This window comes from Rousettus aegyptiacus, unplaced genomic scaffold (assembly GCF_014176215.1).
Source record: "Rousettus aegyptiacus isolate mRouAeg1 unplaced genomic scaffold, mRouAeg1.p scaffold_m13_p_12, whole genome shotgun sequence".
Classification (NCBI taxonomy): Eukaryota; Metazoa; Chordata; class Mammalia; order Chiroptera; family Pteropodidae; genus Rousettus; species Rousettus aegyptiacus.
The window spans coordinates 53,618,178-53,632,908 of NW_023416287.1; the positions used below are offsets into that span (position 1 = coordinate 53,618,178).

The window sequence follows — 14,731 nt, forward strand, 5'->3', positions numbered from 1 at the left end:
GGAAGAAATTTTTTTAAAGGAATCAAGGAAGAAAATTAAGCATGACTTGAAAAATTTCCTCTTGCTGCTTAGGAGAGGGTTTGTACTTCTGAGAAGACAGGGGAGAAACTATATCAAAAGATATTTCAAGGGTTTCCCTCTGATTTTCAAGACATATGATTAGACATGTGAATAAAAGATTTACAAATATATTTCATCTGCTAAAATTTATTTTATACTTTGGTAAAACTCTTACATATTGAGCAAGAATTTTGTATCAAGCAAGTACTGAATGTGGAATGTTAGTACCTGACTATTATAATCAATATGCTTAGACTCATAGGACTGCTTCTTTCTATAAAGACTGCTTCTTTCTAGAAATTCTGTAAATTGGTTCTAAGGAAGAGCAATTTAAAAAATTATAAATTAGCATCTTGTTTTCCAGTTTATAAGTTTAAATTCTTAATTTTTCAATTTTCATACTTGGAATTTGGATAATAATGTAACATGCTTTTGGTAGAAAACACTGCTACACACTTTTAGAGCAACCATTACCCCCTATTTTCAGTGTGTAGTTTGTAATGTTAAGGAACCATTTATAAAGAATCATGGACTTCAGAATCATAGACTTTGGTTTATGTTTAAGTTCTGCCTCTTACTAATTATATATTAACAAGTTCTCTGAACCTCAATTACCACATATAAAAGCTGGAAATACTAAAAAAGTTCACAGAGTGGTTGTGAAAGAATGATGTATAAAGACAATATAGATTAATGATAAACAGTCAGACTTTGGAGTCAGACTGCCTGGGCTTGAATCCTGGCTCTGCCACTTGCTTGCTATGTGGCCTTGAGCAAGTCTTTTTTAATCCCTCTATATTTCAGTTTCAGTTTCCTCAATTTTAAAACAGAGGTAAAAGCAGAAAGTTAGGATGTATATTAAATGTCAAAGTTTAACAAGTAAAGCCCACATACATATACCATAAACCTTCACACCATTAAAAAATTGAAGATGTTCTATAAGAATAACACTTTCTATAAAATAGAACGTTCAGGACTAAATGTTGGTAGGAAAAGGAATAAAAATACAATTCATTTGACAGAAGGTAGAACCTAAGAGGGAAGAAACAGAAGATAAGGAAAAATGGCACTCTTTTGGCAGTAAACAATGTATGAAATTTCTTGAAGTTTCTTGACTGTTCTGTTAATTTTTTTTTGACTCCCCCCGCCCCCATTCGTTATTGTTTATTATTCAGTTCCAGGAGCATTCCAGAATTCATTTTCCAACAACATTCAACTCAATGCTCAAAAATTCTGATCTCTCTCTTCTGTTGTCTCACCAAAGTCTGAGTCACATGGAAAGGTCTTGGCTACCTATAAAGCCATATGACATAAAAGCATCTCTAAGTAGGAAATAAGCCTTAAACTAAGACATGTTAACAATTTCTGCCATAGCCTTCAATAGTAACAAGTTAATTATGAAGTTAATTATGCATTTCAGTTTTAAATTCTGCCAAATCCCTGGTATAGTAACAAGAGCAAGTAATTCATTGGAAAAAATTTAAAAGTACAAAGAAATGGACACTTTTATTATAATGTCATTTAAAAACATTTTAAACAAAACAAGATAATAAAATACATTGCCCCTTGAAAGGATAAAAACAAACCTTTCCCAAAACATTTCCACTGCCTTTAGTATAGTTTGGAAGAGTACATGATCTTCTAGGTTTTTTCTTTAGTTCTTCCTGTTCTGACAACTTTCTTTTCAAAAGTGCTTCAATGTGTGGCATCTGTAATTTATAAAGAAAAATTAACTACAAGGCCAAATACTCTTGTACCTACCAGGCAGTCCACAATGAGAGCAGAGAAAAATCAACAGTCTAAACAACCCCAAAACAGAACATTACTAAGCAAGCATTACGTAAAGAGTATGGTTACTTAAAAGAGTAATATAAAACTTTTACCTCACTGAATTTTTTTTTATCTTAGTTAAGAAACACATGACCTATAATAGGACTTCTCTTTGAAACTGAGTTATGTACATAAAAGAATGTAAGTTTAAAGAAATCTATTGCCTCTTGTTACTTTCTCTCATTTTCTTTGCCACTACATATATACTACATACTATATAACTTACACAGTCTCTTCAGTGCAGTTCTCAAACTGATATAGAATTACTTTCACTTATTAGTGTCATTACATTAGAAATACAAACTGCAATTGCTTTGAAAACAGCACTATCATTTTGTCATACACTTTTAATGTCTAGTAAGTAACTAGATTATAATATATGTCTTAGTAACCTAAAACAGTAGTGACCATAACATTCTGAATAAATATAAATGGTAAAAAAAAAAAATTATAGACTATAACAATAAAAAAATAAATCTTTCATAAATACTTGGAAACTGTACCTGTTGTGTTATAGGAATGTCAATATTATGTGTTTTTAGTTCATTTCGCAACTGGGCCTCTTTTAATTTTGCTCCTTCGACCTGGCCTAAAATTAAAAATAAGCAAACAAAAAATTGTAATAATTCCCAAAAGATAGGTTTTGAAAATGTTTTCAATTTTTTTCCTTTTAATGAATGACCTAAAATGAAAAATGGTGTCTATTTTAGAAATTCAAAGTTATAAGGTTCATATTTAATACACAAAAATAAGCAACAAATTAATGATATTATACTAAAAACGATAAATAATCTTGGATAAATTATTTAATCTTAATCCACATGACTAAACATAAATTATACAAAACTGCATAAGGTTGTTTCAATAACCAAATAAGACTTTATAAAAATAATTTTTAGTGCTACAAGTAACTGTCACTACTTAGTTCCTACTATTCTCTAAATATTCTTGGCTATGGATAGATATACAAAAGTGAGTACTTTGAGTAAGGCAGCACATATTTGTTAGTTAATAGACCAAAATTTTAACGACGTAATTAACACAAAGCCAAAAACCATAGTGAAAAAATCTGACAAACAGAAAAAGATGATATAGAACAACACAGCAAATGTGTTAACAGTATACAAACATTATTAAGAATTGCAGTGAACATTCTGTGTATTAAAAAAAATAAGTTGCATACTTCTATATCTGTGTGCGACCTTGTACAACTCCAGTGTGAGATGTGTGTGTGTGTGTGTGTATACATACACATTGCAGATATTTTAATTAAAATATATACTCGAACTAAAAATCAAATTATGCATCCCTATTGATACTGTCATCTAATCTTTTGCCAAAAACTGGTGCTAGATATAAAACATTTTATTATATCTAACCCTTAAATTTCCAGATTCACATTTCTAATTTTAAAAAATCTCAAATTTTTGTAGGTAAGCAAGATATAAATTTATTTAAAATAAAGGAACCCTTCATCGTATGTATATCAAATGATGAACATTATAAGCCATCATTACTACCTGTCTGCAGTGTTTTGTAGTCAAGGAATGTAGACAATGTTTATGTCTCATGGTCTCAATCTTCTGCCTTACTATTCCCAAAAGCAAAATTTTTTATTATTTTTAAATAAAAAAATGACTTACACTTCATTTCATCAATAAGTTGTTTGCTGGTTTCAAATACACTTCTATACATTCCAATATATTTAGATAATTCATCCTTCTTTTTGGTAAATGCTTGCATTTGTTGTTGCTTCTTAACATCTAAGAAAAAACATTTAGATAATTTACTTCAATTTAAAAATTGTTACTTCCCTCAAATATGTCATAAACATGAATAGATAACTAATAAGCACAATTTAATGGAAAGCAAAACGAGGTTATCTAAGGCACTACAAAACATAAGAGTATAATTTTCTGTTTTCCCGGAAACTTACCATCAGAAAACATAAATGGAAGGATGTATGATTTTAATGTTCTTGACAAAGCTGGCAGCTGAGGCTCAAATACAATATGATATTCAGTACTATCCTTTCCAGGACTATTTTCTGCCAGTACTAGACTCTATATAAAGAGAAAACAGTAAACAAATGAAATTTATAATGGTATTTGTCTATATATAAATATTATATATCTCACTATGCTGTTTCCAAGTAAGCAGTAAATTTTAAAGGCAAAAGACACTGACTGACTCTTAAGATTCATCAAATATTCATTAAAACATAAGTAGGAACAAGTGAGACATAAAACTTTTTACCTTTTGGTATTGGTTTAAAAGCCAAATGATCTTATCAATAAACAGATTATGTAAAAAATATATACAGTGAAAACTTATAAGAAAAAGAATCTTTTCTTTCAGACTAGAACTATCGATGGCCACTTACATCTTGACCTATAAAATCTTCTTAATTCCAACCTTTAAGTTGAAGTCGTGTGAAACAACTGATGGTGTGAAAGTTATAAAAACAACCACAAAGCAATGCTCAAAGCCCAATGCTGAGTTTAAGTTACAGCTGTTACCATGGAAGTAGACCCACCAGTCCCAGGTGACCAAACAAGAGGTCCCAAAAAGCTCTAAAGATTTTTTTAAGTTCTATTTTCTTCATTAATGCACACACATACACACCTTTTGCTAAATTTTAGTTTAAGACAATAGCATATAACTTGTACATAATGCAAACATAAATATTTATAACCTAAATAATTTTTTTCAGTCTTACAGGAAATAGATCCTGTTTTGTTTCAGACTACAGTACAATTCACAGAAAATTTCAAGAAATCTAAATAAAACATTGTAGAACGATCCACAAAATAACAAAATTATAAATTATAGGTAACAATTCTTTTTCCAAAAAGCACAGAATACTATAATATTCTTTCACTGGATGATGAATATTAGTTTAAAAATATTTAGCTATTTATAATATAGCAAAGAAAATATCTTTCACTACTTGTGTCTTCTCTAGAATAATAAGAAATATAATGACTTGTTTAAACAGTTTAATAAGTAGTATCCAACTTCCCTTTGAAAAGGCTGTATCAATTTATTCTCTCACCATTAGTATATAAAAATATCTAGCTCCTCTGATGCTGGCCAACATTTAATATTAATCAAATAATTTTTTCTTAAAAAGATGGATTTAAAAAACAGTCATTATTGTTTTAATGAGCATTTTCTTGACTGGTACTGAGGTCATACTTCTTGTTTACTGGTCATTTATACTTTTTCTTCTATTATTTGCCTATCTACACTCTTTGTTCATTTGTTTTTCTAAAAGATTGTCTTTATTCTTTGATTTGCATGTAGTTCTTTAGGAATTTAAGAATACGTTTAATATGTTAATCTTCTGTTACACATAAAAATATCACTATAATACATATTACATAACAATACATATATAGCAATATATATGTAGCAACATTTCTACCCCACTTAGCATCTTTAAAATTACTTCCTTATACAATCATATAATGAATCTCTATATATACCATCATTCAGTATCAACAATATCAATATACAACTATTCTTTTAATTCTGTTTAAGATATGTTTATGGTATATAGTTTTAAATTTCATTAGTTAAAAATATCTTCCTTTATGTCTTAAGGAGGCCTTTCCTATCTCAAAGTTTTATAATTTGTAATCTCTGATCTATAGCTTATCAATAAAAAAAAAATAAACAGAATAACAGAAATGATGAGAACTGAAGAGTCCAAAATTAAATCCAAATACAAATGGGAATTTGGAATATACGGACAAATGCAGATCAGAATGAAACTTGAGAAACTTTAGAAATTTCCAGATTGAGTAGGGAAATAATATAGAGAATTTGAATAGCACAATTAACAAACTTGAAAAAACATAAATTCGGATGATAACTTTAAAGGAAAGCAATTACGGATTCAAGTGAATGTGTAATATTTACAAATACTGGTTGTGTTCTGGGCCAGTATTTCCTAAGTGGCCCTAATGATAAGAATCACTTGCTCCTTACAAATCATATTCCCAAGCTCTGCTCCAGACCTACCAAATCAATAGATATGGGTCAGGAGTCAAGTAGGGCTTAAGAGGCTTCTCCTTATTCAGTGGCGTATTAGGAACCTCTAGTGGAAATTCATATGTATGACATGAAGCTTAGATTCTATATGCATCTGCAGGGGAATAGTTTAAGCCATATTAACCTCAGAAATAGGGACAATGGGGTTAGCAATTTCAAATGCCTACAGGGGGAACAAGGAAATAGTACATATGTAAACAGGAAACAGATAAAGTGGGCTAGGTGTATTTTTTCAAAACGAACCTAATTTGCATGTTCAACATGTCTTCCCCTTTCTTTGTTTTCCAACATGTGGCTTTAATTATCTAATTTTTTGTCAGGGTACAAGACAATTTAACTTTACTCTCCATTACAATAAAAATAATTTAAAAAGTGTAAATGTAAGTGGCAAATGACACTTGCTCTCAATATCAAGAGATGAAAAGAAGTGGCATAGGTATAGCTGACTCGAAAATCCTGCTGTCACAAGAGAATCTTAGCCCAGTATTGTAAGGTCTTTAGAATTGTCCAAATAAATAAGCAATGTAAATTTTTATGTAAAAACTCAGAACTTTAAATGTGGGAAGCTAATTCAAACGGAAATGCTGTAAGGGTCTGTAATGGCCAAACCAACTGACTTGTCTATATTATGCCAAGTCAAGCTGGCAGTCTCCTCAACTGTAAGCCTAATGTTATTAAAACAATGTGATATATTGTACATCTGAAACTAATGCAGTTTTGTACGTCAACTATATTTTAATTTTTAAAATAATGATATCAGCACTGTATTAAAGATAAATACTGATAAAAATACAAGAAAAGGTGACATTCAAGTTTACTGGTACAGGAAGAATTTAAATGATACCAAGAAACTTAGTTAATGAATTTGAAAAAGATAAAAATAAAGTTCAAAGTTAAAGATTAAATGCAAGAGATATTAAAGTTAGCACTGTAAATGTAATCTTTCCCCCTGCCCCAATATAAACAAAGTCCTAATAAAAGACAAACTCAGAAAAATATTTATATACAGAAGAACATTAATATCTTTAATATTAAGAAAATGATGAAATAATTAAAAGAGTTGAGGGACAATCCTATGAAGATCAAAAATATGAAAAATGTTCAATCTTATTAGTAACAAAGAAAAAACTTATTTAAATATAGAAAATGGTTAGAATTTTAAAAACTGTTCATATTCTGGGTTGGTAATATTATGAAGATGTAGACATACTTCTGGTGGGAATATTAATTCCAATTCTACTTCCAATAATTTCTTAAGGAAATAATCAGATATATACAAAATGATAGACACAGAATAAAGCTGATAGAAGCACTGTTGATAAAAAACAAGCTTTGGATAGAAATTAATTTTTAATTTAGGATTGATTAAATAAATTATGATTACCGATAAAATGATGTTGGTTTACACTTACTGAAGAAATATATCAAGATGTGTTAAACGAGAAAAGAATATTTTTATAAAACCAATGTTCTATTATCTTATTGAAATTTTCATCCTCTGATTATAAATCATAAACACAGAGTATCTGTGCAGTGTTAGTGTATATACAGAAAAGTCTGTAGCTTATACACTAAATTGCTAATCACTGTTATCTCTGAAGGGTGATAACAGATTTTGTGTGTGTGTCTGTGTGTGTGTGTGGGGGGGGTTGCACTATGTATTTTTAATAACTAAAATCATTTCCATTTTGGAAAAAAATAACAATGATAAGCTGTTATTAAATTTAATTTTTCTAAGCTATATATATGTTTTAATTGGGCTTTGTTTTATTCTGTTTCTTTCCACAGAATGATAGCTTTTCAATGAAGCATGAATGAACATTCTATCACTGAAGCTAACAATCACTAGAAGTAGAGAAAACAGTTAAGATATCTTGTTAATAGTAATACTGATCCTGGGTTCAATCTGTAATAGCTTAGAGCAAAATCACAAAATATTTCGGCTGACTTTTTTTTTGACTTTTCAATTTAATGCTATAATTAGAACAACTTCATAGCTATACATACAAAGAAGAGGTATGGTACTATTGTCATATAAACTATAAAATACAGAACTCTTATCTACCAAAAGATATAAAAATTACCGTGATTTCGGCTGAACCATTCACAAAGGGAAATTCAAGTGTTTTGACTTTCCCAATAAAGAGTGGTGTATCAGTATCTTCCTCATTAGAACCTTTAATGGTAGCTATTACAGTACCAACCAAATCAATTCCAGTCTGATTGTTGTACTCATCCTTAAAGTAAACAACAGAAAATAACTAATTAGAAGAACTGGTAAGGAGATTAAACCCAGAGAAGGACATACACAAATTGAAAATATGACATATATTTAGAAAACTCCAAGTATTAAATTATGCTGCTCCTTTACTCCAAGCACAGAATTGAGTTCTCAGATTAAGTGTTCCACAGGCAGAAAATAATACCAGAAATGATGAAAGAACCAGTGCTTCCATCTAATATAATGGCTCCTAATGTTCTATATTAAAAGGACTTTCATTTTAAAGTTTCACTTCATTGTGTACTTTTGGCATCTATTAATGTGGATGAGAAGAATGACTCACTTGTCTAAAACTGGAAAATAAACAAAGGTGTTATGTATCCTACCAGCAAAATTTTCCATAAAGGGGAAGTCCTACAACTGCGTTTTATCTGTTTTTGTTAATATTCTTGGCAATTCTATTGCTGCGTCCTCTCCAGAAACTTTGAGCTCACTACAGTCAGTCATCAGAGTAGATCTTTTAAAAATAATTACTTAATTACTTCCTCTTGTCCCCTCAGTGAAATGGACATAGAGGAATCAACTTACTTGACACAGATCCATGAAACATATATGAAACAAGGAATTTTAAGAGGACATATTAGAAAAGGCATATTTCTGCATTTTTGAGTCAGTACTAATTAGTATATCTGGATATAGTTTATATATCAGGTTAAACATTCTCTTTGTACTCAAAGATGTTTACAGATATTTCATTCATCTGCATAAATTTCCCATATAACCTTAGACTGAATAATCAAGATGACTCTATAAGAACTATTCTGCACCCTAAAACTAGAAATAATATTTATTACCCTTTGCAATTTTGGAAGCAAATAAACATTACCGTGATAATAAGATGTAGATTTTTGACCAAGGTCCTATTGGTAACTGAGTGAACATTTGAAACAGCTGGTGTATCTGGCTGAATTTCAGGTACTAACTTCACAGGTTGATTAGGCAGAACATCAACTAAAATCTTTCAAAACAAAAGAAGCATTCTGATTAACAATATATTGATGGTTTAGTATTCAAGAGTAAAAGAAGAAATGATAGCCTATACTAAATGAAATGTTACTTTCTAAAATGTATTTCCATTAATCTCAAAACTAATCAACTTTAAAAAAACTCAGGATAAAAAGTGTATCAAAGACTAATTCTTGAATGTTAACAATTATCTAAGAACACATTTAGGGGCACTGAAAAATATAGGTAATTTAAAAAAAAATTAGTACACTATCATTTATTGAATAGATTTATTGAATAGAGATGATGGATGTTAAAACTACCTTAAACTTCATTAGCCAGAATTCCAGTACCTGAAATACTATTAATTGAAAATTTTTCATGTATTGTTGATAGCAGCAATCTTACCATCATACACACTAAAAGACTTACTAATTGAGTCTTTGATATAAAGAGACATGGAAAGGCTTCCAGTCAGGATGGCAAAGTAGGTAAACACTGCTTGCCTCCTTTCACAACCACATTAAAATTACAACTAAACTACAGTACAGCCATCATGGAAGTCGCCAGAAGTTAGCTGAACAGAAGGTCTACAAGTGGGAACATACAGAAGAGGCCAAATTGAGACTGCATAAACATTAAAATTATCAACCATTCCACTAACGAATGGGATGCTTATGTTAAATTAGGTCTTTAAGTCTGTGTGTGTGTGCGCGCGCGCTTCAAACAATTCTGCAATAGATATCCTGGCACATTTAAAAAAAAAAAGGGAGAGACATGGAAAAGTAAATTCTGAATAAGGTTATATCTATTAACATAATTTAAATATGTTCTATTCTAATGTACTTGTACTCTGCATCCAATAATTAGTTCACAAAACATTTCATTCCTAAACTAAGCAAGAAAATGTAAAGCTAGCTGTCATATATAAAGAGAGTAAGCAAACCTGTTCACTGTTAAGAGTATTTGTTTTATCCATTAAACCAAACTGGATACAATATATCCCCACTTTATTAGGAACGGCTTTTTCCCTAAGTTAGAAAGAAAGAGATAGTTATTCACAACTTTTAAATATAGGGGGAAGAAATATAAAGCATCAAAATTTCTGTTCCTTTCACAGAGAAAATGCATAAAAAGAGAATTACTACTACTACATTTGCCTTCATTCAACAAATATTTCCTGCAATATTACACTTACTCCCAGGTCCCTCTTACCTGGACATTATTTAACAAAAGATACAGAAACCAAGCTATGGGTGTGATAAAGTTGAAAGCTGACAAAGTAAACACAAAAATGCTGAATTATATGTCAAGTGAATTTTGCTCCAATTCTACGTGATAAAGTTTCCAACTCACATTTTTACATTTCAAAATTATAGGGATATCCTGATTTTTAAAATTGTTTTTCTATTCTAAATATTTAACTTTACATATACAAGGCATTTACTGTGACTTAACAATAATGTATTTAGTGCCTAGTAAGAGGTAAGTGTTTTGGTCACACTTAACCACAGTGAAAATATGAATGACAGTCTAGGCATACCTTGCCTAGTTTGTGCAAGGTAGCTCATGTGGCTTTTGCACTTCATTATAGTCTCAAAATAGTCGCATATTTTGTAGCAAAAAGAACAAAGGCTTTGAATACACATCTGACTTGAAACCCGAGTACTGCAACATACATGCAACCTTAGGGAAAACTCTTTAACCTTTCTCTAACTCATGTTTTCTCCAAGAGGATAATACCTAATAAAGTTACAGTGAAAATGAAACAGACTTCTGCTTCCAAATAGCAGACACACCCTTCCTGATGAAGACAACCATGTTTAGAAAGACATCTGCTTAAAGGTGTTTGAGAGATAACAAGGAAAAAGTGAAAAATAATTCAGCAGGATATAAGATAGCATGGAGACCCTGAGAGATGAGTTTCACATTTAAGGCTGCTTTGCTCCTGGGAGCATAGCTGAGAAGTAGAGGTGGACCTAAAGCAGACAGGCTCAAGGGAAAAGCAACTTGTAGCTTTGAGTCAATTGAATCTCTGAAATTGCACTGAAATGATAACAGACTGCTAATGGCCTAATGAACAGAAATAAACGTGAAACCTGTCTGGAGAAAGATAACATCTTAGCTTTCAAATCATTTCTATAAACATTCATAAATAAAATGTATGGTAAAAAACAAACCACAAAAAAAGAAACAACCAGGTACATTAGCAGGCAAGAAAACTAGAATGAAAATCAACAAAAACAAGAGATAAAACAAACCCAAAGGATTTCTTGACAGACTTTGGTTACTACTCAGGGTAATAAAATACAAGATTGAGAATCCTAACAGAGAAATGGACCTATTTAAAAAAAAAAAAAAAAAAAACAACTAAAAAACACCATACAGGACTTGATAATTCAAAGATGGATTTAACAGTAAATTAGATACTACTGAAGAGAGATTAGTTAATTAATAATAGTTTAGAAGAAAATACATACAATGAAGAGTAACACAAGAATGGCAAAGAGGGTTAAGAGACAGAATATTGAGAGAAGGACTAATGTGTATGTAATTAAGAGTTGCTAGAAGAAGAGGAAGAGGGAAGAGGTAATGCATAGTTAATAAAATAATGGCTGAAAAATTTTCAAAACTGAATAAAAACCACAAAATCAAAGCTCACGAAAACCAAGCAGGATAAATAAAAAGAAATTCACACACAAACATGCCAGAGTAAAACTGCTGAAAACAAAACTCAAAACCACTAATGAAGAGGGGAAATGATTACATTTCAAGATAACAACAATAAAACTTGAGTGATAACTTCTCAACAGAAATGATGGGAATGTGAACGATGGCTTGAAAGTACTGCAAGAAAGAAACTTAGAATATTACATCCAGAAAAAATATCCTTCAAGTATAAGGGTAGAAAAACATTTTTTCAGGCAAAAAATGAGATAATTCATCACCAACAAATGTGCACTAGAGGAAATACTAAAGGAATTTCCTCAGATATCATGACAGAAAATGATCTCGAATGGAAGCCCTAAGTTGAGGATTAACAGAAAGTATGAGTTAGTAAATCTAAATGAACACTAACTATACTAAATAATAACATCTTGATAGGTTTAACATACACAACAACAAAAGCATGTAAGGTAGAAAAGAGAAAATGGAGTTTAAGTGTTCTAAGATTCATGCACTGCCCAAAAAGAGGGTAAAAAAGGTAATTATGCATTGGTCAACTATGTATGCTGTAATCTCTAAAAAAAAAAAAAAGAAAAATCACTTAGAGAATAGTAAGACTGTATAACTACCAACTTCAGGAGCAGAAAATAACAATTAAAAACAATAAATTAAAAAATAAAAACAACCCAAATAGGATCAAATAAAAAACTGGTAAGATAGTAGATTTAAAAGTATACATTTGGTAAAAATAAAAAGTATACATATGTAAGATCTAAACTTATCAATTAAAAGACAAGATTATTTTAAGTAATTTGTAAAAATTTATGCAAACACTAGGTATTATGCTCCCTAAGGTGGCTTGTGTGTGTCACTCATATGGAAAGTTGGTATGCTGTTATCAAAGTGGACTTCAAGACAAAAGCACTGCTAGAGAAAAAGATGAAAACTTTGTAATGATAGCCAATTCAATATGCCAGGAAAATATAATAATCTAAGTCTATATGTACATAATAGCATAGCCTCACACATATAAACATTGACAGAACCAAGGGGGGAAATAGACAAATCCACACTCAGCCAAAACAGATATAGTAAAATTAAAACAAAATCATTAGCAAATTTTGAATGGATTGGTGGTTGCAGGCAAAATGAAAGTGGGCAAAGGTACAAACTTCCAGTTATAAGTCCTGGGGATGTATGCACAGCATGGTGACCATAGTTAGCAATACCACACTATTTACTTGAAAGTTGCTAAGAGTAAACCTTAAAAGTTCTCAAAATAAGAAAAAAAATATAGCTATGTGAGATGATGAATGTTAAAAAAACTTACTGTGATAATCATTTTGCAATATATACATACAGAAATCATTATGCTGTGTACCCTAAACTAATACAATGTTTTATGTCAATTAGAGCTCAATAAAACTGGAAAAAATACCAACTACCTAGAAATTAATCTAGAGAAAGATATGTATGATACTTTGAGTCAAAAGATTACTAAATGTTCTAAGAGAAATTAAAGAAATTTAAATAAAAACAGGGAGATGCCATATTTATAAATTGCAAGATGTTCCCAAATTCCCACCTGAACAAAATACCAACTGGTTTTGTTATGGAAACTGTACTTTTGCTATTTGAAATTTGATACACTGATTGAAAAAGTTGTAGGCAAAAATAAAGGGCCAAGATACCCATAAAGAACATGATTATAGGACTCATTCTACAATATACCAGACTTATCAAGAAAGTATAGTATGGCAAAATATATCAAATAGACCAAGAAATCAAAATAGGGAGTCTAGAAACAGCTCCACTATATATGGGCATAATAAAGCTAGCAATGCAGAAAAATGATCTTTTCAGTAAGTAATGTAGGGACAACTATACATACACACATACACACACATAACTTGACCCATTATATCACATCATACATAAAAATATTAATTTCAGGTATAATTGCACAAACTGGCTGGCATTTGTGAACTTAGATTTCAGAAAGGTTCCCGCCATTAAGTGGTTAAGAGTGGCTAAAAATGCCCAAGCTGTTTCTACAAACAATACAGTTTATGCTAAATCCTTGCTTTTCTTCTGGGAATCTGAAATTTTGGTATATGCTACGCAGAGGCTGCCTATATGACCAGACCCCAACAAAAACTGTGACTGCTGAGTCCCTAATGATATTACGTGGTTGACAACATTTCATATGTGTTATAACTTGTGGGGCATTACGCATACCCTGTGTGACTCAACTGGGGTGGAATCCTTGGAAACCTGAGTATGTTTTCCCTTGAATGCTGCCCTATGTACCTCTTCCCTTTCCTGATTTTGCTTTTTATCCTTTTGCTTTAACAAAGCACAGCTCTAAGACTATATGCCAAGTCCTGTGAGTCCTCCTATTGAATCATCAAATTCAAGGGGGTGGTCTTGTGTACCCCTAACACAATTATACAGTTGAATATCCTCATGACCTAAATGTCAGGAAAGACTTCTTAAGAAAACAAAGAGGGCTACCTATAAAGGAGAGGATTAATATATTTGATTATATAAAAATTAAGAACTTCTGTTCAAGGTATCATAAAGAAAGAGAATGCAAAAGCCAGCCATGGAATGGGCAAAGACATCCAACAAAAGCCTTATATCCATAATCTCTAAAGAGCTACTGCAAATTAATATGAAAAAGAAAACTCAGTAGAAAAATGGATAAGCCACAACCAGGCACTTCACAAAAGGGTATCAAAATGGTTAATAGATATATGATGAAAAAGAGAGATACAAATTAAAACTAAATGTGATGCCAGTACACGCATCCACCAGAAGACTAAAATGGAAAAGACTGACAAAATCAAATGTTGGGGAAAATACAGAGCAATTGCAAACTGTTATACACTG

The 14,731-nt window shown here is 30.9% G+C and overlaps 1 protein-coding gene across 2 annotated transcripts in view; it reads right to left on the minus strand.

Annotated features, from left to right (window-relative positions):
* SMCHD1 (structural maintenance of chromosomes flexible hinge domain containing 1) overlaps window positions 1–14,731 on the minus strand; it is a 133,170-nt gene that overhangs the window by 24,867 nt on the left and 93,572 nt on the right. For both annotated transcript variants that reach the window (XM_016156884.2, XM_036229883.1), the window contains 7 exons: window positions 10,119–10,203; window positions 9,054–9,185; window positions 8,031–8,183; window positions 3,827–3,953; window positions 3,534–3,653; window positions 2,394–2,479; window positions 1,647–1,769 (listed from right to left, as the gene is read on the minus strand). In XM_016156884.2, the coding sequence (XP_016012370.2) occupies window positions 1,647–1,769; window positions 2,394–2,479; window positions 3,534–3,653; window positions 3,827–3,953; window positions 8,031–8,183; window positions 9,054–9,185; window positions 10,119–10,203 (826 nt within the window). The remainder of the gene's footprint in view (window positions 1–1,646; window positions 1,770–2,393; window positions 2,480–3,533; window positions 3,654–3,826; window positions 3,954–8,030; window positions 8,184–9,053; window positions 9,186–10,118; window positions 10,204–14,731) is intronic.